Genomic DNA, 26,759 nt, shown 5'->3' on the forward strand with positions numbered 1-26,759 from the left:
ATAAGTGTTTTCCCAATTTCAACAGTTTTTAATTTCCGTTTTATTTGCATCAACTAATATCTGTGGAGATTCTATTTACCAAACATTTCAGAAAAGCCACAGTTTTTCTAAATGCATAAATCGGAAAAACTTATTCATCATTATAAAATTATTGAAAATCTAGAAACATTGCCAAATGGAACTGAATTCTTAGGTTCACATTAAACATTGATGAATTTCAAGTTGTTTTGCTTTACCTTTTTATATTGTGATGTGGTGTTTTATACATTAAACAATCGCTGTGATGATTATATTTATTGATCCTGTGCCAATTTCAAGTCGTCAGATTTAGAAGTTCTTGGGGTTTTTTTTTATTACCAGCTGTGAAGATTCACATTTCAGAAAAGCTATAGTATTTCTAAGCAAAGCAAATTGTGAAAACTCCTACTCCTGGATGTGAAATTGTTTACACATTGCAAAATAAAATGTTTTCAGTTTCTCTGGACTCTATACATTAAGTATAACTTTTTACAAATTAAATATAGACAGTTCCAATAAATTTTGATTAAATTCTTCAGAATGGCTCTCATGTTCTTAGGCTCATTTTTGTTACGTGTCTCCACAAATAGGAGGAATTCAAGCATTCTGCCTTAGTGCCCTTTGGAATTACAGGCAAAGTCTGACAAAAGAGTCCCAAGAATACAGTGATAACCCCGCCTATTAATAATTTAAAATTTCTTAAATCTTGCAAGCTTTGATCCAGAGCTTCCCAAGATATTTTGTTGGCCATCGTACATTCATCCAAAATAATGAGATGAAACTTCTGCAGAATTCGTCCTTCTTCTCCCACTCTGTCTTCAGTGCTGCTATAAGCATTCACGACGGTAGAATGGTTATTTAACGTCTCACCAAAAATGTGTAAGCCTATTCTATTATTTCAAACTATGGAATATCACTTTCTGTGATTCAAAGTCTTCAGATGTTTATAAATTTTAATATCCTAACTATGATAGATTCCTTTATCGTAAGTACATAATGTTTTATAGATAGATTAGCAGAGATACCTGGCGTTGCTCGGGATTAAAATGGTATAGTTTATATATCCTTTCTACTGGAAGCACAAGGCCTCAAATTCAGGAGTAGGGATTAAGTCGATTACATCAACCCCAATGCGTAACTGGTACTAATTTTATCGACCCCGAAAGGATGAAAGGCAAAATTAAAGAAATATAAGCAAATGGACGAAATAGAAGCACATGTATGGAACTGCTAATTTAACGGTAAATGTCACAATAATTATTACAGAGAGACAAAGAATTATATATATATATATATATATATATATATATATATATATATGGGATAAATTTCTTAATGTAAGGGTAAATATGTAATTATAAATACCTTGCAACTGCTGCAATAATTATTAACTGGTCATAGAAATAGTAAATGTGTATTTTTATATATACCTTGGACCTTGTCACTTCATTGTTTTTTCATGAGTTTCACCTTTAGAACTCATATACATTCAGGCATGTCAGTCGTAACATATGTATATGTGTGTGTTTTAATGACGTACATAACTCGGAAACACACACACACACACACACACACTCACAGACAGATATACATTCATATACAAAATGTGATGTCATTGTCGTCAACAGGACATTATAAAATGTCCTGTTGACAATAGAAAGATTATCTCTATGAAATTTTATATTGTTTTAATCGAAATGAAAATAAAATTTCGTACTGACACAGGTCAACCCTCATATACATATAGTAAGATAGAATTTCGTATTGACACTGGCCAGCCCTCACACACATATAGTAAGATAGACACATACATACATTCACGCATGTCAGTTGTCACATATGTATATGTACGTGTAGGTGTGTGTGTATATTTAATAACGTACTTAACGTGGAAAGACACACACACTGAAACATATACATACTTATACACTTACACACATACACTCAGACAGATACACAATCATACACAAAATGTGATGTCGTTGTCGTAGAGGTATAAAATGTCCTTGTTGACAATAGAAAGATTATTTCTATAAAATGTTTTAATCGAAAGGAAAATAATGGAAAGGAAAATAAAATTTCGTATTGACTCTGACCAGTCTTCACATACACACCTGTACACTCACAGACAGATAAACAGTCATATACAAACTGCAACGTCGTCGTCAGAAATGTATGTGTTTAATAACGTACCATTACATATGTCTGTAACATACCATTACATATATATATATATATATATATATATATACGTAAGTGTAGATGTGTATGCTTAATAACGTACCTAACGTGGAAAGACACACACACATATACATATGTGACATATACACACTCACACACTTACACACATACACTCACAGACAGATACACAGTAATATACAAAATCTGATGTCGTCGTGGTATGAAATGGTCCTGTTGATAATAGAAAGATTGCAGCATGGAAGACGTTTGTAAGCCATTCAAGAACACACAAAAACCGTTAGTTTCACTTCAACGTTTAAATTTCATTTGTGTCAAAATATTTTCGTCGCTTTGAAACCACGACCTGTTCACTTAAAAAAACTTCGACATGCATCTGAGAAAGTAACAGTTAGTTCATGATATATGTCTATAAGGCGGAGAGCTGACAGAAACGTTTGCACACCGGGCGAAATGCTTAGCAGTATTTCGTCTACCTTTACGTTCTGAGTTCAAATTCGGGGTCGATTAAGTACCAGTTGCGTACTGAGGTCGATCCCCCAAAATTTCGGGCCTTGTGCCTAGAGTAGAAAAGAATATATATGTGTCTATGAATGCATGTATATGTGTAAATGTACATGCATGCATATATACATATACGTATGCATGTATGTATGTATGTATGTATGTATGTATGTATGTGAGCGTTTATGTACGTGTGTAGAAGTGTCTGCATGTGTGTATATGTGTATGTACATGTAAATGTATGTTTATGTACTGATACGTGTGTCTGTTCAAGTTGCATATATAACTGTTACTCTGTCGAAGGTTGTATATATATGTTCCGAGTACACGATCTCAGATCAAGTCACTTGCTATGCAAGTACATCTCCGTAAACAGAAAGATAATCTCATTGAAATGTTATATTGTTTTAATCGAAAAGAAAATATTTCGTATTGACATTGACTAACCCTCACACACATATAGTATGTTTAATAACATACCTAATGCAGAAAGACACATTGTGAGACATATACACACACATACATTCACAGACAGATAGACAGTCGTATCCAAAATGTGACATGGTCGTAGTGGTTAGAATGAAAAGTAAAAGTATAAAATGGAAACATATAGTATATTTAATAACGTGCCTAACGCGGAAAGGAAGACACATACTGTGAGATATATACACACTCATACACTTACGTACATACATTCACAGTCATATACAAAATGTGACTTTGTCGTCATGATTAACCAGTCCTCACATACACATAGTGTGTTTAATAATGTACCTAACATGGAAAGACACACAAACACTGTGAGACATATACACACTCATACACTCACACATATATTCACGGACAGATACAAAATGTGGCATCATCACCATGATTAGAATTAAAAATAAAACGATAAAAGTGAAACAATATATTACATTACAATATATATGTTATTCTTTCACTTTTATTCTTCAAGTTTTACACGTAGTATGGAACCAGTGCCAATGTTGCATTGCTTTAATCCAAAAAAATTACATGTTAACAATCATGGGGTCTGATAGTATTACCATGTAAAATTTGATTTGATTTGGTTGAGCTGTTTGAAAATGCATTGGGAACAGAGAGACAAAGGATTTTATACATATAAATAGATTACAATAGTTTTGCTAAAACTTTGAGATGTTCATAGATTTCTAATATATATATATATATATATATATATATATATACACACACACACATGGCTTACTAATAGTTTCCTGCATCTGAGAATGTGACGCGTGGAAAATCTTTCATGGCATACTGTGGATTTGGTTGACGGAAACTGAAAAAAGCCCATTGTATATGTGTGTGTGTGCATGTGTGTGTGTGTGTGTGTGTGTATGTTTGTGTATCTGTATTTGTCCTCCAATATCGCTTGACAACCAATGCTGGTGTTTTTACATCCCTGTAACTTAACAGTTCAGCAAAAGAGACTGGTAGAATAAGTACTGGGCTTACAAAGAATAAGTTCTGGGGTCGATTTCCTTGACTAAAGGTGGTGCTCCAGTCAAATGACTGAAACAAGTAAAAGAATAAAAGAACACGACTGCACGTTGAGAAAAAGTTAGAAATTACAAGAAAATATGAGTTGCAAATATAAAGGGTAAAATGTGGAATGAGAAAAAAAGTAAAAGGAAACATAGCTGCAAAAAATTTTAAAGTTACATCTCTTGATAATATTCAGGCGCTTCTAATCAGAACCACATGAATTCTGCTTCTGAGTCGCTCAAATTTAAACTCAGTGTTTATTAAATGATATCTACTGTTTTAATGGATGGAGTACCTCTTTTTGTGGTTCCTATCAATAACAGAATGTTAGAACGTTTAAATACCTTTATAGTTCCAAATATAGTGTCTGAGTCTCAGTGTGGTCTTCGTTCTTCCAGGGGCACAGCTGATTGTATCTTTACTGTCAGACAATTACAAGAAAAGTTCATTGAACAGAATCTAGTTCTATACCATTGCTTTGTTGATTTGAGCAAAGTATTCAGTACTGTTAATCGAAATGATCTGAGGCTAATTCTAAGGAAAATAGGTTGCCCAGGAAAATTTGTAAACATGATCAGGGCTTTGCATCAAGATATGAAAGCTAGAGTTAATTTTGGTGGTAGGCTCTCTGAATCTTTTGCTGTGGAAAATGGAGTAAAGCAAGGAGACCTTGATGCACCCACCCTCTTTGCAATATACTTTGCTGTTGTGTTGTCACATGCTTTTCAAAACTCTGAGGAGGGTATTTACATAAAATATCAAACAACAGTGAATGTTTTCAATCTGACCAGACTGAAATTCAAAACGAAGGTTTTTACTTCACTCATTAGGGAACTTTTGTACTTTGACGATTGCGATCTTGTCAGTCATTCTGAAACAGGTCTGCAATCTCTTGTATCTGCATTTGACTTGACTTGTGGTGATTTTGGCTTGACCATCAACGTGAAAAAAACAGTTGTAATGCATCAACCTGTGTGTGGTGCTGTTTGTAAGCCCCACTAAAATTTTTGTTAAGGGAAAGTTGCTTGAGGTTGTTGATTCGTTCGTCTACCTTGGAAGCTCTGTTCAAAATGATGGAAATCTTGATACAGAAATACAGCTGTGAATTCAAAGGGCAGCAAAAGCATTTGGTGGCTTGGAGTCATGCGTTTGATGCCAGCAACATATAAATAAGAATACAAAGCTGGCTCTTTATAAATTATTTGTCTTACCATCCCTGTTGTATTCCTGTGGAATTTGGACTTGTTATGAAAGGCATTTTAAACTGTTAGAACAATTCCACCAAAAATGCCTTCTTCACATTTAAAAAATTAAATGGAGTTCTTTTCCTCCAAATAGATGTCCTTACATCTGCAGGCATCACCTCAATTAGAGCTACGATTTTGAGGAACCACATAATAATTCGAATGGCAGATGAACGCATGCTGAAATAGCTGTTTTATGGTGAGCTTGCAGAGGGGAAATGCTATCAGTGTAAACCTAAAAAAAGGTTTAAGGATGGCTACTATGAAGTCACTTGAAATGGATCCAAAAGATATAGAAACCCTTGCTTTGGATCAAGCTGGATGGCAACAAAGGTGTGGAGTGGAGTGAAAGCATTTGAAGAGACCAGGATAACATATGTAAAACTCAAAAGAGATCTAAGGAAGAATGTAATGATCGAGAAGGTGAATGACAATGGAAATTTTGTATATGTGTATATATATATATATATATACATACATATGTGTACGTGTGTTTGTATATACATAAGGAACTACTGTCTACAGTACTTCTCACCTGCTGTAATCACTTGAGAGCAGGATAGACATATATTACAGCCCAGGGCTGATAGCCTCTTTGCTCCTGTCCCACTCAAACCACTTCTTTTTAAAATCCCTCCTTCCTTCTCAATATCCTCCCTTCCCATTTTATTTTCTTCTGATTACTCCTTTTTGTGCCTTCCTGAAGTACATGTTAGAACTGCCATTACCTTGTCTGTAGCCCTATCTCATATGCTATCATTCTCATCAACCTGTTATATCTGTTGTGAATCATTGCCCCTTCTCGCTATAGCAACCCTTATGTAATTCTGACATCAATCTCTGTCATTGTACATTTTACTCTCTCCATTTCCACAATTTCTTATCAATCTGCACGCTTGTCATACTGATGCTCATATTGAGTCTCATGGAAGTGACGACAAGTGACTGAGAATTCTGGAAATTTTTTGTGCTTGGGAAGACACATCAAGCTAAGTGGTCATGGCCAGTGCTAGTGACACATAAAAGGCACCCATGCCAGTGACATGTAAAAGACACTCAGTATACACTATAGAGCGTTTGGCCCAAGAAACCAAGCCAAAATAGACAATTGGAGTCTGGTACAGCTCTCTGGCTTACCAGCTCCAGTCAAACAGTCTAACCATGGAAAAATGGACGTTAAGGGATGATGACAGAGATGACGATCCTCTCCTACTTTCCTGTACTGCCACTTATCACTTCTTTCTTCCTGAGTCACTCCTATTCTTTCACTTTCCCTACTACCACACTGATATTTACCATTGACCATAACCCAACTTTTGTTCCATTCAGTACATTCATCTCTATACCAACCTCCAGCCATATGTCAGTCTCTTCTAACATTCTAATGAACTTCTCTAGACACCCTTCCGGGTTCTTTGTCCATATTCTCTCATATACTTATCCTCTAGTACCTTGAGAGTATGCTGCGACACCTCATCGCCATCATCATTGTATTCTTTGAAGCTTCTCCCACCCACTCTTTTAATCATACATATATCTTCACAATACCAAGAGACCTGTGCTTATCTCTGACACACTTTAGCCTCTCAACATCTGGCATAAAATCACCTACCTCTCTACTCCAACTCCTCTCAGTAAAAGTATCTTTAATTTGTCTTGTGAATTACGTGACAGCATCACTAGCACTAATGACATAAAAAAAAAGCACTTAGTACACTCTGTAAAGTGGTTGGCTTTAGGCAGGGCATCCAGTCATACAAACCACACTAAAACAGATATTGAAGCTCTACACAGTTCTCTGGCTAGTCCAGTCAAAGTGTCTAACCCACATCAACATGGAAGATTGGCATAAAATGATGACAATGATAATTTATATATATATATGTTCTCTAGTCTTAGATTTGATAAACAAGACTAATGAATTAAAACTGAACCAAAATCCGTAACAAAGCTATGACCCAAACAAATTTTTTTTCCTTATTTCTTAGAAACTTCTAAGCTGAAGTGCCAGCAGCATGGACTTTATTTATTTATTTATTTATTTATTTATGCAGCTGAGGATAGCCCTGCATTTAAATTGATGTAATGATTACATTGTTCAATTAAATGGAGCCACTTGAAACACTCGTACTGCATCACTTTTGGATATCCTGTTGCTTATTTTGATTATATATATATATATATATATATATATACATACATATATATATAATAATTAAGGTGGCTAGACGCAATTCAAAACCAAAAAGGAAATAATTCCCCATCACTAAAATGTGATGAAGGGTGCAGGAAGAACTCTTTAACCACAGAAGCACATTTTCTATTTACTGACAGGGAAGACAACCACCCCATTTGGAGTGGCAGGGTTGTCTCTGTGCTTCTGTGGTAAAGAGTTCTTTGACTCTTATTTCTAGCAATGCTAGTGCTCCCTGCATCCTTCATCACATTTTAGTGATGGTGAATTATTTCCTTGTATATATATATGTACCCAGTCATATATACTGCACTCACGATTGCAAGATCATTGTTTTAATTCCTAGACCGGGTGATGCATTGTGCTCTTGTACAAACACTTCATATCACATTCCTTTGTGATCACTTCAACAACTGATGCAAGGTACATAGTGCAAGGTACATAGTGCACCTGTTCAGGCAATGTTTATTTGATGTAGAGAGTGAGCTAATGTGTGGCACATACATTTGATCCCTATAAACAAATCATTTGTGCAGGTCGTTCAGCAAGAGCTGAACACTCATACATCATCTTTGACAGGAGAGTCCATATACAGTCAAAAGGTGAGATCCAGAGATGCTTAGTATAGAAAACACAGTGGTGTTCAAATGATTTGACCTTAGACTGCAAAGTCTTTATCAAAGATTATGTTTACAGTGTAAAAAGTGGCTGTAAGAGAAATCCAGGTGACCTGATATGGAGACAGTGATGAAGATGAACACAATTAAGTTTGATATATATAAATATACATGCACGTATGTTCACAAATAGATATGTATAGAAATATATAGGCACAAAGACTAAATACCTTCAGAAGATAAACACATATGTACAAGCATTTATAAATACATTTACTTTAACCTGGAGTATGAAAATAATGAAAACTAAGGGAAGAATGCATAGTTTTTTTTAACTCAACAACTCCCATAAACCGCTGTTGGGTTAAAAACTATTCATTCTCTCATTAGTTACCTGGTGTTTTTTTGGGTTTTTTGAACTCCCATGTAAAAGTAAATTTATTTATCAATATATATAAAGATCCTTATGCTTATACATATGTGTTTATCTTGTGGATATATTTAGTTTTTGTATCTATCTATATCCCTATATGTAACCCCATAAATATGTGTGTGTGTGTGTGTGTGTATGCATGCAAACTTTAGGTTAGTTAAAATATGTTTGTGACATATTTCAACTGCTAAAAAGATATTCACTGCAGTTATTTGTGGAGAAAAAATTCCCACTGCTACCTAGATACTGCTTGGTGCTGATACCAACAATAATGTATGTATATTTATATCAACTCTGAGTTGATATATATATATATATATATGTGTGTGTGTGTGTGTGTGTGTGTGCATGTGTGTGTACATATTAATGTACACACACACACATACATATATATAGATATATATATATATAGGATTGTTTTGTGCAATGTATCCTTCTTTGCTTTTGTTTAACCCTGGATCAATGTTGGTCAAGCGAACCTATGATGAAAGACATTCAAGCCATAACCAATCTGTCAGTTTTGTATGTCAGAAACTGAACTGTCCACTGATGCAAGATATTTGGCACTAGGTCAGCCCTGATCAAATAGACCTATGATGAAATGCGTTCCAGCCATGCCCATCTCTTTTATTTAGTCATAGTCTATCTGGGACTATATCATCCAATGTAACCTTTGAACTTTTTAATTTTGGGTGTATATGAGACTTTAAGGGGATTTATTTGCTATTTTCCATTTTTTTCAGCAGTTTGAGTGTTGCCTTAGTGGATCCCTCATCAGATGACTGGTTGCTGCTGTTCATGTTGTTGCTGTTGCTGTTGTTGTTCACAGGGGTGGTCATCATCGGTCAGTTTCAACATCTCCTTTACTGTGTTTAAACTCTTCTTTCGTATTGAACAGTTGAGATACTTGGAAAAGACGCTATCAAGAACAGCCATACTTTCGGAGTTTTCTATGGATCCAAAATAATGCAGGAGGAACTCTTCAGCATACTGACACAGGCACATGTGTCCCCTGATGTGGTATTCTTGACTGGGCTTCAAGAGTAACCGGTGGAGCAACTGCTGAGAATAAGGTGCACCAAGCATGACAACAAGCTTTTCAGCTAAGGAATTCTAGAAAAGAAAAGAGAAAAGGAAATAATGTATATGCTTACATAAGTGTGTATGTGTGTGTGTGTGTGTGTGTGTGTGCGTGCATGCATGTGTGTATATGGGTATCCATAAGTATATATACTTTTATTCTTTTACTTGTTTCAGTCATTTGACTGCAGCCATGCTGGAGCACTGCCTTAAAGGGTTTTTGCCAAAGAAATAGATCCCAGTACTTATTCTATCAATCTCTTTTGCCAAATTGCTAACTTACGGGGATGTAAACACACCGTACCAGTTGTCAAGTGATGGAGGTGGGGACAAACACAGACACAAAGACACACACAGATATATGTGTGTGTGTGTGTGTGTGTGTGTATATATATATATGCGTGTGTATATATATATATATATACACAAGGCATTGGTCAGCCCGAGGCTATAGTAGAAGACACCTGCCCAAGGTGCCATGCAGTGGAACTGAACCCGGAACCATGTGGTTAGGAAGCAAGCTTCTTACCACACACCTACACCTGTGCCTCCACACAGCCACTATATTGACTCATGTATAAGTCATAGTCATAATTTAGTGTTAAATCTTGGTGAAAACTTTTTTCTCATCATATTCAAACCTGATATCATCTTTTTTCTGTGTTTTAGTCGTACCCTAGTTGTTCTAGTTAAAATCAAATATAAAATAGTGCACTTTATACATTAGTAAATACAGTATACACACACACACACATCATCGTTATCATCATCTTCCCCTCATCATTATTGGTCCAAGACCTCTTAAAAATATGGAGGAGGAAATGCCTCACTACTGAAAGGTAACAATTGGGGATTATCTCCCCTTGCTTTCAGCTATTGACTTCTGGCTGTGCCACCATCTTGGCATCCAGCGACGCCAACACCAACAGTCCCAGCTCCAACAGCAACGATGTTGGTAGCAGCTATAACAACAACACCAGCAGATACAGCACTGACAACACATGCCCATGGAGATACATTGGATGTCCCAGGAACTCTGTCAAGCAACATCTCTCCAACCACAAGTCTCCGTTCAAAGTTCTGGAAAGGAGATATGTAACATCACTGGCCAGCCACGTCTGGCAACTAAGAGATGATGGGATTCCATACTTGATCTCATGGAAAATCTTCAAGAACCTAGTCCCCTACACCAATGGGACAAAGCATTGCAAGTATAGCTGAACAAGCGAGAATCCTAAAGGACTCACTCAAACCAGGGAACATCCTTAACTCCAGAACAAAGATTTTAGGGCCATGTTTACATTTCAGGAGGTACCTTCTAGCTTTTTGGAGCCCACAAGATGGCGGCACTGCCAGAGGTTGATAACCAAAAGCAAGGGGAGATAATCCCTAACTGTTACCTTTGAGTAGTAAGGCATCCCCTCCTCCATATGTTTAATAGGTTTTTGGGATTTGATGATACGCCATAAAACTAAACCTTTTATGGGTGGGAAGCCTAAGGTAATCTCATAAACCAGACTTCCCCATTTTAAAAATATACTGCTCTACATCTTAGAGTGTGTTTCTTCTTTCGGATTTATGTTTTTTACAAAGGATATATATATATATATTTTTATATAAAACAAGCAAGAATGCTAGTTCTAAAATCTCTCTAAGAGATGAATGCAGTAGTTATACTGACAAGTAATATTTGTAACTACTTTAACATGGCTGTCCATCCAAATGAACTACTATGATTTTTGTAACTCCAATGGGACATTTCCTCTAGCTGGTTAAGCCGATAAATTGCGAGCAGGGGAGCAAACCCCAACCACCTTCTAGCAACGGGACGAATGAGGATTTTTGCTTGTTGCAAAATCAGCGACTTTGTGTTTGCTTGAAATATATATATTGCAAGCAGAAGTGAGCTACTGCCATTTCTAGCAGATGAGGTGTCTAATACTGAAGAGTGCCAAAAATAGCCCAAAACTAGGACTGGTCTGCTGGTTTCATTGCTAGAAGGTGGTAGGGGTTCACTCCCCTGCTCGCAATCTATCAGATGCAGCTCTGCATCGTTAACTAGCTAGAGAAGATGTCCTCTTCAGGTTAAAAAATTGTAGTAGAGTCCATTCAAATGGACAGCCATGTTGAAGTGGCTACAAATATTACTTTATATATATATACGTATATATGTATTCATTCATTGCTGGATTCATTTGAATCAAGGTATTTTAACATTCAGGATGCCAGGAAAAAGTCAAGTTTAGCACATACATATATATACCATGTGCATATACATTCATACATACATGTACATATATGAACATATCCATACATTTATATATATATATGTACATGTAGACATGACGGGGCGTGACTTAGTGGTTAGGGTAACTGGCTTATGATCGTAAGTTCATGAGTTCAATTCCCAGTGGTGCATTGTATCCTTGAGCAAGACACTTTATTTCACAGTGCTCCAGTCTACTTAGCTAGAAAAACATGAGTAGTACCTTGTTTCAAAAGGCCAGCCTTTTCACATTCTGTGTCATGTTGAATCTCCCTGAGAACTATGTTAAGGTTACGCATGTCTGTGGAGTGCTCAACCACTTGCGTGTTAATTTCACAAGCAAGCTGTTCTGCTATTCGGATCAACTGGAACACTTGACGTTGTAACTGATGGAATGCTGGTAGTAGTACATGCATATATATATACACACATAAGCATATACAGGCAAATATACACCCATGCACATATGCATGTAAGTTCATGACACAGTGCAAGTTCCAGATCCAACATTGGAAAGATTCCATGTATGGTATTTGCATAAAATAAGAACACAAATGGGTTAAATGTTCACTATAGTTGTTTGAGACACATTTTTTCATTGATGAATAGTTCAGTTACATCATGGAAAAACTGTTTTCATCAGGTGATTAAAAATTTTGTTCAGAGAAAAATACCTCGAGATGTGGATTGACTCTCTCAGTGAGGCATCATTGAAGAGAATGAAAACACATTAAGAGTTGGCTAGATTCAACTGGTTTTAATATCAGAGGTCAATGAGCTATAATACAATCATCAGACATTACCAGAATTAATTTATTTCTTTAAATAGGAGTAGAGAGATAACTAAGATGAATAGATGGGATGAAAGGATGGAATAAGGGTTAACAGTGTAGTATTGCCCAAGTGGATGTGCTGGCAACAGAATTACTACTACTATCACATACAGGGTGCGGATGGTATTCATTTGCAGGAAAAAAATAAAAGTGTTTCTATTTTTGGAAATATATTCATCAAATTTGGATCAGTTTGTCTTCAGGACATGTTCTGTCAATGAACCCACCTTTGGCCTCGACGACAACCTCCATGTGACTTCAGAACCAACCACAGGCTTTCATCACTATCTCCTGTTTTAGGACCCTGAAAGCCCAGGTAATTCTGGCCTTCAGTTAGTCAATGTTGCAGTTGGATTTGTTGGTCTCTCATTCTACTGTGCCCCACAGTTGATGGGGTTGCAGTGAGGCAGGTTGAGAGGCCAAATGTCAGGCCTGGGTCTTCTGGCTGGTATGGCAGGGCACAGAGCCTTGCTGCCTCATGCACAGCTTCCTGTAGTTACCTGGTCAATTTAGAACACGGATGGCATGACATCACCTTCACTGCTGATGACACTGAAGACCATGATTGGATATTTCATCTGCATGAATATGGGTGAAATAGCAAGTCACCTGTTGTTCTGGGAGTTGATCTTCTGGTCTTGACAGAAATTCTTGTTGGAGAAGAACCACAGCAGGTGTTTCAATGTGTTGATCAGCTTCTTGGTGTGCTTGAGTAATTTTTTCTGCATTTCCTTGGAGAGAAATAGTCTTTTCTTCATGTTTTTTGAAATGTAGAGAATGTCCTCATGCACCATCACCCTGATGAACTCTTCCATGAATATTTTTCTCCCTTGCAATGGTACACATTGACTTGCCGGGATCATTGTTGATGATCTGGATTTCATCAATGAATTCCAGTGTTCTGATGGTGTCAGATTGTTGATCATGGATTTTCCTCTTTACTGTCTCACACACACACACACACACACACACACACACACGTGACAAGTTTCTTTCAGTTTCCACATGCCAACTCTGAAGGTGCCTACTTTGAGTAAAGTGTTATCTCCAAGCCATAATCTAGTTGATATTTTGTGATTTTTTAAATACTTATTTTTTTTTAGGATGGGATATTGTGTTTTCTTTTCCTTTTAATGCAAACAGTCACATTTAGCACGTGTGCATGGGAATATATATATATATATATATATATATATATATACATCTAGCAGACGGGTGTTCACTACTGAGGATGGGCACAGATAGCCTGAAACTGTATAGTCTGGTGATGATTCTGTTGTCTGCCAGAAGATGGTAGGGATTTGCTCCTCTGCTTGCAATATATATTGGGTGCTCCCTCTCAGGGTTAAAAATGGTAGTCATGTCAAATCCTACGGAACAACCATATTGATGTGACAGTAAACATTACTTCTCAGTATAGTTACTACTTTCATCTCTCATAGAAATTTTCTAATTATTGGCTTTCTTTGTTTTATATATATACTAGCTGGTCCCATGCCATCAAAAATGACAGCTAACTGTAATATTTTGTACATAAAAAAGGTATAAAAAAGATAGAAAAAATTAAACAGTGCTCTGTGTGTGTGTGTGTGTGTGTGTGTGTGTGTGTGTGTGTGTGTGTGTGTGTGTGCATATGTGCTTATGTATACACTTATAATTCTATTTTCTATGTATCTTTCTAAATAAATATACACAAACACATATACACTCACTCAAATATATAAATATATTTTACACAAACGCACACACATACAAACATTCACCTTCCTCCCTTTTACATGCACACACATAGACTCACACAGAGCTGAAGTGATGTTTTTGATTTTTGTTTCGCGCCATTTCACCATCCCACTTCCATTGGTGGATCACCCCTTCCTTTTTCATTCATACGTTGTGACGGAGAAGCACACAAAAGTATCATTATAGTAGAAGATACGTGACACTCTCTTTGCTACTTCCTCTCTCTCATTGCTGTTACTTTCTCTCACTCCCTTTCAGTCATGGCTATTACTCTCACTACTTCTCCTTCACTGAATTACTCTTGTCTCTCCTCACCCTTCACCATTCACTCTTACTGTGTGATTTTGGACAAATATATTTGTATATATATATATATACAAATATATAAAAACACTACACTCATTATTATATTAGGATATATATATATATATATATATAATTGTTGAGAATTTGCTCTTCAATCACATAGTTCCAGGTTCAGTCCCACTGCATGACACCTTGGGCAAATGCCTTGCTATAGAGAGAATACATGGCTGAAGAAGATGAAAAGAAGATAGTGATGGGCTGCTAGAGCAAACTCTCAAAGTACAAGATGAGCATGAAAAAGGACATGGAGTGTGAATAGTTTCATAAGAAGGAGAGTAAAAGTAACAGATGGTTACAGAGAGGGGTAGAGGTGAAAATAGTGAGTGATGAACAAGGTGGAGGTGTGGTTGAAGGGAAATACCACTTAGAAACAGTGTGGATAAGGTTGGTAATGAGGAATGGAAGTGGTTCCAGTGGGGGAAGAAAGGAGGGAGGGTGGTAACTACAAGGGTAGGGGATGTGATGTGTGGTGATTCAACTCTCAGCTGAATACAGTAGCCAAGTAGTACCATAGATAAGGGAACATGTGTTAGGGGATATAAATTGGGAGAAATGCATGATACAGCAGAAAAACAGGAGTGGTGGGGCTGAGTATGAAATGTACAATCATACCAAGTCATTTTAAGATATCATTTTTGCTGCAATTAATGTGTTTTGTCAAGTACAACAAATCATCATTTATCCCATTCCTCTGTCAGCTCCTCCATAAGACTCAGTATATTGAGATCAGTTTTCAATATTTCGTCCCATGACTTGCTCAATCTCCCTCTTCCACAAATTCCACCCATTTTAAGCAATAGACACTTCTTGTCCATATGCATCACATGACCTTACAAGCACAGTCTTCTCTCTTGCACACAACATCTAATTCCTCTTAGGCCTAACTTTTCTTTCAATACATTGACACTTTGTCATACATACACACTAATATGATATATACAGTAGAGAATACTAATTTCTACTCCCTCGTCTTCCCATGTCCTTGGTGTTCAGGACCCATGTCTCACTACCATGTAACATTGATGTTTGTACCACATGCATCATACAATCTGCCATTCACTCAGAGAGAGAGAGAGAGAAAGAGAGAAAGAGACCTTTTGTTGCCAACAGAGGTACTACCACTTTGAACTTTCTACATCCTATTTTTATTGTAGCAACTAGATTTTCAGAACAACCTCCTCCACAGCTAATTAGGTTACCTAGGTAGCAGAGCAGAAATTACCTGCTACCACTAGGGAGCCTCCAGGGCATTTGAAGCAATCAATTTCCCATGCACCGTTGTTTTCATAGCACCAGTGCATCTTCCACATATAAGGCTACTTTCTCCATTTACGTACCTGTGATCCCACTGCACCTTTTGTGTGTTTATAGTTTGCAATTGGTAAAAAAACCCTTTAATCACGTATGACCATGGGATTACACCAAGAAAGTTATCCTCCAAGGCACAAGTCCGGGCAAGGTTAGTTGTGGAAGACCAGCAGTTGCTCATGCATACTAGCCTCGCCTCTCAATGCCACCGATGTTGTCCAAGGCAAAGGCAAAGTGACATCACATCTCATTTCTATAGCTGAGTGAACTGAAGCAACTTGAAATAAAGTGTCTTGCTCAAGAACACAACACAAAGCCCAGTTTGGAATTAAACTCACAATCTGGAAGCTATAAACCTGATGCTCTAATCTTGCACCTCCATTTGCATTGGTACAACTTATGAAATTCCTGCCTAAAACTTTCTTACATATCGAGCAGAGGTATTTACTTGAAGGGAGTAGACTTTTATCTGTTTTCCTACTTACTGGAATGTTGGTCATTGCTAAGCTAACTTTAAGGTCATTCAAATTCTGTTCTGGTTGTCAAGTGATGGTGGGAAGACAAAGACACACAAATATATGAGTGGGAACATCAGCATACAGTAATTCCTTTCTGGAATTCTTCTGTTATGACAATAATGAATAGGAGACTGAGAGCTGAGCCTGGTGAACACCTACATGTACACCAAATTTGTCATTGTACTCCAGGCTAACTCTCACATGACTTGTGTTTCTTTCACATGCCATTCATTTACTCCTCATTTCCCCAGAGGTCACCGAATCCCTGAGTGAGGGACTCTAAGGGAGTTCACTTCACTTCACCAAAGGTTTTACCAATAAAGTTTCATTCCTGAATATTTTTGCTAACAAAATTAACTGACCACGATATATTCCTCCCTCCAGTTGTAGAGAGGTTAATGTGCCTCTGACAAACAAGTCTGACAAGTTGCCTATCCAACTGAGCACTTTATAGGTGCAAAACCAATGGTCACTCTCTAACAGGCCATAACAAACAACCTTCTATGCTTTTATTCTTTTACATGTTTCAGTCATTTGATTGTGGCCAGGACTTATTCTTTGTAAGCCTAGTTCTTACTCTAGTGATCATTTGTGCCAAACCGCTAAGTTATGGGGATATAAACATACCAACATTGGTTGTCAAGTGATGGTGGGAAGACAAACACAGTTACAAAGACACACATATACATATATACGATGAGCTTCTTTCAGTTTCTGTCTACCAAATCCACTCACAGTGCATAAGGTGTCATGCACTGGGACTGAACCCAGAATCATGTGATTGAGAAACAAGCTTCTTGTCACACAGCTATGCATATGCATATATATATATATATATATATATATATATATATATATATATATATATATATATATATATACAGGGTGCAGTGAATATACTGTCATCTAAATTATGCAGAAATGAAACTAATACTGACTTCTCGTTTTAGCAGATATATTTACCAAAATTATATAAAATATCTTGAAATACTAAAGAGTAAATTTGTTCAGGTGAGAACAAACATTGGAGTATCTGCACGCTGTACATTGAAAACAGCCACAAGTGAGGCAAGCCCTGTTCATTGTGCAACAACACGAGTCAAGTGAATTTCATCAGGAATCCTAGCAGAAATGTTATAAAGGTGGGACTTGTAGAGATTCCCATTTGGTGTACATGGCAGAATGCATTAACCACAACTTGATTTATGTTGGTTGTTCAACAGAACAATTAAACAAAAGGTTTAATGGGCACAGATTCAATGTCAGGCACAATAACAGTAGTTTGACAGAACTTGCTGAACATTTCGTTTCAAACGGCTGCAATCTTTAGAAATACTTGAAAGTGTATATTCTCAGAAAATATTCTGAATCTGCTTCACTTTCACTTCTCAGAATGCATGAGGAGAAATGTTTGTGGATTATTAGCATCACGCTCTGGAGGAATGAATAAAATGACAGGAGAATATCATCAAATTTATACAAAACTGTTTGATTAAATATTCTTCTTTTTCCTTTTCTTTTTTCTTTCCTCTTTTGTTCTGTCTTTTTCTTTTTGCCTGTTATAAAATTGAAACTTAAAGACTTTTGATGTCATTCCATCAATGTGTTGATGCTGGTTGCTCTCGTTTATATTTTAAATTTAAATTTCTATAATTTTGAATTCTTATCACTTCTTATTTTAAACTTGACAAAGACAGACTTACTGTTGAAATATCGTTCAACCAATAAAATATCTATTACAATTGAATTGCGCTCTTTGTCATGACTGCTTAATAATAATAATGATGATGATGATGATGATGATGATGATGATGATGATGATGATGATGATGATGATGATAATAATAATAATAATAATCTCAATGGCTTAGAAGGTGTGACAAAAGAATAAAATTTCATTGACAAAATAAGATATTCAAGATGGATGCAAAGAAATTTTATAGGGAAATTGGCAAAAGTAAGATAGCGCTGCCTAAGACTGAGAAAATGGAAGAGTTCTGGAAGAAGATATGGAGCAACAAAAAAAGAATACAATGCTAAAGCTGATTGGATAGAACATGAGGAAATGAGACTGGATGAAGTTGAAGAGCAGAAATGGGAAGCATTAGAAATAGAAGAGCTAAGGTGTAGTCTTAGGAAGTCTCACAAATGAAAAACCCCAGGACTTCTGGCTGAATTGTTTGTTAGAAGTACACCAAAATTTCACTATTTCTCTGATGTCATCCAGAACCCAGAGCAAATACCTGTGTGGCTGACTGAAGGAACAACATACTTTCTACCAAAAAACACAAAGACACAAAAAAATCCAAAGAACTACCAACTAATAACATGTCTCAACACCACCTACAAGAACCTCACATCCATACTAACTGACAGAATATACACTTCCCTTGAACAGAGATCTATCCTTCCACAAGCTCAAAGAGGCTGTAAAAGGAATTATTATGGGTGCAAAGATCAATTACTCATAAGTAAAATGATTGTAAAGAATTGCCAGAGCAAAAAGAATCCAAATATGGCATGGATAGACTATAGGAAAGCATTTAATAGTGTCCCACATAATTGGGTACTCAAGGCCTTTGAGATATATAAAATCTCTCCTATCATCTCCAAATTCTTACAAGGTGGCATGGCCAAGTCGAACACGTCTCCTTCTAAACCATAGTAATGGGATGAGACAAACTAACATCAACATCAAGCAAAGCATCTTTCAAGGTAACTCCTGCTCCCTATTACTCTTTTGCATGGCACTGATCCCACTCTCAAAAGAACTAAATTATACCAGGTATGGGTTCAAAGTTTACAATATGACAATAAACTATCTGTTTTATGTGGACGATCTGAAGCTGTTTGCTAGAAATGACAAAGAACTAGTAGAGCTCCTAACAATTGTTCAGCAATGACATCGGATGAATTTTGGCCTTGATAAGTATGCTAAAGCAACTTTTGTAAGAGGCAAGCTCAGGGGAACAGCTTCCATTAAATTAGATACTGACTTTAGCATCAAGGAACTTGACCCACAAGAAAATTATAAATACCTGGGAATAAATGAAGGTGGCATACAACATGCTACCATGAAAGAAAAAATAAGAAAGGAATATTACAGGAGAGTAAAACTCATACAAAAAACTGAATTCAACTTAAAAAATCGCACCAATGTCATTAACACCCTGGCATTTCCAGGAGTCCAATATAGTTTAAACATCATTAACTGAAATCTTACAGAGCTCCAACAAGAAAACTTCTAACTTCTAAGAACATGCACCACCCAAAAGCAGATGCTGATCGTCTGTACCTACCTAGAAATAATGGGGTGGGAGGAGAGGGATGATGCAGGTAGAACTGTGCTATAAGACCTCCACAATAGCAATGAACAGGTATTTATCTAGTACAGAGGACTGGATGCAGTGGCTTGTGTGCAAATATAAAGTTGCAAAAAATCACATTCTATTGTCAAAGAAGCTTTCAAATTCACAAGGGAACTTGGCATTAATCCTGAAATATTTGTAGAACCTGAAACCACTGCCACAAAACAAACATAATGGATCAAGCAGACAGCAAAAACGAATGGGCAGAAACAAATTGAGGAGCAGTGGAGCCAGAGGTCTCTGCATGGACAGTATATACTTCGAAATCGAAATGTTGATGTAGATCAAGCAACAATCCATCAGTGGCTGAGAAGTTTAGGACTGAAAGCAGAGACTAAAGGCTTCATATTGGTGGCATAAGACTAAAGCTTGCTTACAAGAAACTACCAAGCTAACGTTCTTCAAAATGGTTCTGACCCTAAATGCAGAAAATCTGTGATACAATTGATGAAACAATAGACCATCTCGTCTTGGGATGTTTTGTGCTGACACCAAACGGATACAAAAATCACCACAATAGGATAGGACAGTATTTACATTGGAAAATATGTAAACACTACAAAATCAGCACTCCTGTTTACTGGTATGAACATCACCCTGAGCCAGTTGTTGAAGGTAAAAATGTCACTGTCGTCTGGAATTTTCCAGTCAATGCTGACGGAATGATCCAGGTTAATCGTCTAGACATAATTATTGAAGACAGTGAAGGAAACACCTGTAGACTAATAGATGTCAGTGTTCCCACTGATAAAAATATATCTCTAAAGGAATTTGACAAATTAAATAAACATAAGGAGCTGCAAATTGAAATACAAAAGATATGTCATCTTAAAGTGAGAACTGTTCTTGTTATAATAGGTGCCCTAGGTATGATAAAAAGGGGATGTTAGAAACATCTAGATAACATCCCAGAAGAACCATGTCTCAGAGATATCCAAAAGATTGTGGTGACAAGTACTGCCCACATCCATAGAAAAACCCTATCTATTTAAATGTATGTGTTGTGTTACATGAAGATATTTTGCTACTGCCTCTGCCACTCCCAAGCTTTCAGTCAAACTGTAACATTTCTTATGATGGTACAGTATTATACATTTGAAAAAATGAGTAGAGATAGCTTTTTGGGGGACAATTTTTGTTTTAATAATAATGTTTACAGTGAACGATTCTGGTATGAGTTTCAAGCTTCAAATTAAAAATTGTCCTCTAAAAAGCTTCTCTACTCATTTTCTCAAATATACATACATTTATATGTATATCATCATCAGCGTTTTATCACATGTTCGATAATTTATTTGGTTTCTTCTTAACCACTTCTTCCCCTCTGAGAGCCATTTCTGAACAGACTTAATTAAAGCCATAGCTTTAAGTCTTAATCTAGAAGTTTAAATATATCATAAACATATCTTAACCAACCTAAAGTTCACTTATGTCTAAACACTGCTTGGTGCTGATACTGCTGTAAATTTTTCCTGACCTGGCAGTCTATTGGTGCAAATTAGTCAATGTTGTTGACTGTGTTTTAGTTAAAGCTACAACTTTAAGTTGACTCAGATTTGTCTCTCTTTGGTATTTTCCATTGAATATGGCTAAAGAGCTAGAAACGGATTTAGGAATCCGGCAGGGGGCAGCAATGGATAGATATGGTGTTTTTACACCTTTTTTGCCATAAGAGAGAAATTTTTTCTCCATGGTAACTGTAGTGACTTTAGAAGTTGAAATATGTCACAATCATATTTTAACTAACTTAAAGTTCATACACACACACACACACACACACACACACACACAGATTGATAGATACACATACAAACCCACACGCATGACAGATGAGCAGGAGGATAGACAGGCATGCAGTGGAAATTATTGAAGCAAATAATGGTCCAGTCTCTGGTTGTTTACTCACATGTGACAGGTAAAGTGGGTCCATAGTGTAAAACTGGATTAGGGCCAGCAACTTCTCTGTAAGACTGTCAGTGAACTCACTCAGGCAGAAGTTGACATTTAACTGGCATGACAAAATGAGACAGAGACAGATGTTAAGAAATGGCAACTATATACATATACTTACAAAGAAAAAACAGACTATGCATAAACACACGCAAACACAAAATAAAACCAAACACATAGGCACACACACACACATACACAGCCAACAAACAACCCGTAACACACATAAACAAATATCAGATCGCCCTTTTACCAAAAGCATATTTCTTCAACTGTGAAATTCATCATTTCTTGAAATTATCTCCCCTTCTCTTTCAGTTTTGCTAATGATTATTATCAGTTTTTTTATTTTATTTCATTCTCTGAGTGTGGAGATAATTCTAATAAATTAAGAATTTATTGTGTATGGGACATTCACTACACCTCTATAAACTTTGTAGTCCAAATTCATGCTACTGGATGCCTTTGAGTTATTTTCTCTGACCGCCTTTTTGTTCTTCCCATCATGCTTTAACCTATTAAGGTGTCACATAAAACCATCTCAATTTCTCATAATTTTGCTCACAACTGATGGGGTTCTTTAGTCTTACAGGTTAAAAGGTTACTTCACAAATGCTGGTGCCATGAGAAAAAAAATCACCCAGTACACTCTGTAAAGGACATCCAGATGTAGAAGATATGCAAGAACTGACATTGGAGCAAGATGTCATTCTCTGACCCAATGGACTTTGTCAAACCGTCCAAACCATCCAAACATGGAAAGTGAACATGAAATGATGATGCTAGTGGTGTGTGTGTGTGTGTGTGTGTGTGTGTGTGTGTGTGTGTGTGTGTGTATATATATATATATATAAACCAAATGACGGAAAAAACATTTCCTTCAAAAGGATCTAAAACATCCTATTCACTGGTATAACAGTTGAATACCACAGATAAAAGGGTATAATTATAATATACAAATATTAAAAGAAATATAGATATACAATTGACAAACGAAAAATTTATTTACATTATAATGTAATATAATATAATATGAAAAATATATGATATAAGATAACATAACAAATTTTAGAAAAAACACATATAAAACCAGCAATTTGTTTTGACTTATATACAGTGGTGAATTTATAAAAAATTCCTATCTATGTACACTGGCCTCTTAGGGCCTTGGTTAAAAAAACAAAACATACGAAATTCCATGTAAGGACTACCAGATTGTAAAAATATTGATTAAAAAATACCTATGTTTAGAAGCATGAGCATTAATAATTTAAATACATAATAAGTATTTTTGCAATTTGGCAATACTTACATGGAATTTTGTATGTTTTTTTAACCAAGGCCCTCAAGAGGCTTATATACATAGATAGGAATTTTTTATAAATTCACTACTGTATATAAGTTGAAACAAATCATTGGCTTTATATGAGTTTTTAAAAAATATTTGCTATCTTATATTATATTTTTTATAGTATATTATATTCTAATGTAAGTAAATTTTTAGTTAGTCAATTCTATTTCTCTATTTCATTTAATATTTGTATGTATATATATATATATATATATATATATATATATATATATATAGCAATTAGAAAATGGAGGAGAAAATGCGGTACCCATCGACTTGCAGACAGTGTATTCCGTTGAATTAATTAATTTATTTAGTAACTAAAATGACAAAAACCACAATATACAAATGCTTATGACATACCATGTTATATTAACAATCAAGGTTACAAATATAAAGTACATTAGGAATTTGAGAATAAACAGAAGCTTACAGCTGTTTCGGCCTAGCGTTGGCATGCCCCATTCTATCCAAATAGCTCCTGACGGAGTAATTAGCAGTTGAAATACTGAAATGGGGGTACATGCATGATTCGCTAGGCCTCTTCAGAGATTCACAAAAATTCAACACAAATATAAAGTAAAAAATAAAAATAAAAATAAAATAGAAATAAATATAAGAATACAGTAAAAATAAAATAAATAAATGAAAAATGAAAATATAAAAATATAAGGCACATAAAAAAGCCTACAAACAGTATATAAGGTCATACAAATAGTTATAGACACTCCAATACACATGTCTGTGTCTGTGTGCATAACCATACTTGGATATCAAAGGATTCAAAAGCATATATATATATGTGAGTACATGTGTGTGTCCAGATGTATGTCAACAGTCACTGCCACCACATTTGAGGGGGAATATACATATATATATATATCTATCCCCTCACACATACGTACACACATACACATATGTATACACAGATATTCACATACGTACATGGTCACTGGCACCAACGTTATTCGTTGGGTTTTGAAGGCTGTTTATATTTTTTTAAAAATTTGCTGAGTGCGTGCGTGTGTGTCAGTTCTGTAGGTGGTGGATGGGTCTATGTGGAAGTTCTTTCCAGGGGAGTCATTAATACTCTAATAGCAATAATAATAGTGATAATGATGATGATGATAATAACAACAACAACAACAACAATAATAATAATAATATGCCAACTTTCGAACTTTGTGGTGAGGTGCTCCGTTATTTTTCTGCGTAGGGGGATCAGGTCATTCCTTTCAGTGGGTATGAGAGATTCTGCTGCTATTTGGGGAGGGTTAAATTATACAGTTAATTCCTCTCATCTAATTGGACAACTATTGTTTAAAACTACCTAGGCTTAGCTACGGTTGGATAGATGCTAACCAGTCAAGAGGGTTAGGGCGCGCATGCATATGTACACTTACACACACACACACACGCGCGCGCGTGCTATATATATTTATATCTATATACACGCGTACATATATGTATATACACATATACATACACACGCACACATCCCTTCATTCCACTATATACTTATATAGATGGAGTGTATATACAAATACAAGGGTTAGATGAGTTATTGAATAGGTTATTAAGAAGTCTATATGCAGATAGAAATAAATAAATAAATAACTATCCTTATGTATATTACACGCTTAGAAGTATTCTATTTTTAGTAGATACACTCAACTAATAAACCATTATGCTGGTTATTTATAAACTTAGTGAATTTACGTGTAATTGTATTTCATTATTTCCACTGTTTGGGGCGTTAATTACTATAGAGATAATAGTGAATGGGGATGACCCTAAGATTTGAGTATCCTACCTAACTACCGTTGACTTACATAATCAAATAATTAATTATCACTGTTACTGCTGCCACCACCAGCACCAGCACCATCACCATACCGTATCCTACATAACTAACTAGTTAATTAATACATTGGTTTAAATGAGTAGATAAGTAAACAATAATTGACCAAACAAACAATCAATGAATAAAACCGTCCAAACCATGGCAGAATATCGTTGAGTACCTGGGGCCCTAGCACGTAGGAGACAGTTACTCCTACATCCTCATACATACACACTCAAAATGTGCATACACATATGCATATATACATGTGCATATACATCTACAAGCATACGACATTCCCATGGATGATTGTAAGTACACAGGTATGCATATACCCACACTCGGACATACACACATACGCACACACATATATATACATATACACCAATATATACACACATCCACATATATATACATATACACCAATAGATACACACATCCACATATATATACATACACACATATCAATACATACACCCACATATATATGCATATATGCACATACATATACACACCCACCTACACTCATATATACATATTATGTACCCTCACATACACTCATACATGTGCATACATACACAACTGTATATCCATCAATCAGTACATTCATATGTACACACGTACCCACACACATACATACACACATATACATACATATACATATATATATATATATATATACATACATATATATGCACATACACACACACATATGCACTAACAAGCAAATAGACATGCAGGTGAATACACACATGAGGAGTATTTATAGTAATAAAAACCAACAACAATACCAATAGTAATATGCATACATATACCAACAAATAAGTAAATACACAAATGAGTAAACACAGGAGTAGTATTTATAGTAATAACAGCAACAACAACAATAATAACAACACATGTAGATACATCTATGTGTGCATATACATACACACATACCTATACCTATAGATACCTATATTAATACAGAGGTAGTACTTATAGTGCTGACTATTCTCTTGTGTATGTATGCCTACCTCTACGTGAGTATATCAAGCTAGGTATATATGCTTATTTATATATGTCTACTTAAATATCAAATGTTAGCTAATGCAATGTCAGTAAGGTCTTATTAGTTATCATTAAACCAGATGTGGCTCTTTAGTACTAGGTTTTATTTATATTAATTATATATATGCAGATAACACAATTTGATCTCCTATAATATAGCATAGAAATAGTGGTTAGCTTAAATAAATACTATTAAATCAGGGGCGGTATCTTAATATCATGTTCTACTTGAATTTAGAGAAGGTGTATCCATTTCTATGAAGGCATGAAACGTTGTGTCCCTTCAAATTGTTAATAAGCGGAATTTTGGCCCTAATTAGGAAAAAAATTTCGTTTATGCATAATAAGCATTTTCTATTTTTATT

At 35.7% G+C, this 26,759-nt stretch overlaps 1 protein-coding gene across 3 annotated transcripts in view; it reads right to left on the minus strand.

Moving 5' to 3' along the window:
* The window catches only part of LOC106868371 (uncharacterized), a 192,797-nt gene that overhangs the window by 4,673 nt on the left and 161,365 nt on the right, over positions 1-26,759 (minus strand). For 2 of the 3 annotated variants that reach the window (XM_052977662.2, XM_052977661.2), the window contains 2 exons: positions 22,107-22,208; positions 9,327-9,834 (listed from right to left, as the gene is read on the minus strand). In XM_052977662.2, coding sequence (XP_052833622.1) covers positions 9,496-9,834; positions 22,107-22,208 — 441 coding nt within the window. In that variant the 3' untranslated portion in view covers positions 9,327-9,495. Of the gene's footprint in view, positions 1-9,326; positions 9,835-22,106; positions 22,209-26,759 lie in introns of those variants that run through there. The other variant, XM_052977663.2, reaches the window with a different exon arrangement.

Source organism: Octopus bimaculoides, chromosome 28 (assembly GCF_046866305.1).
Source record: "Octopus bimaculoides isolate indiv1 chromosome 28, ASM4686630v1, whole genome shotgun sequence".
NCBI lineage: Eukaryota > Metazoa > Mollusca > Cephalopoda > Octopoda > Octopodidae > Octopus > Octopus bimaculoides.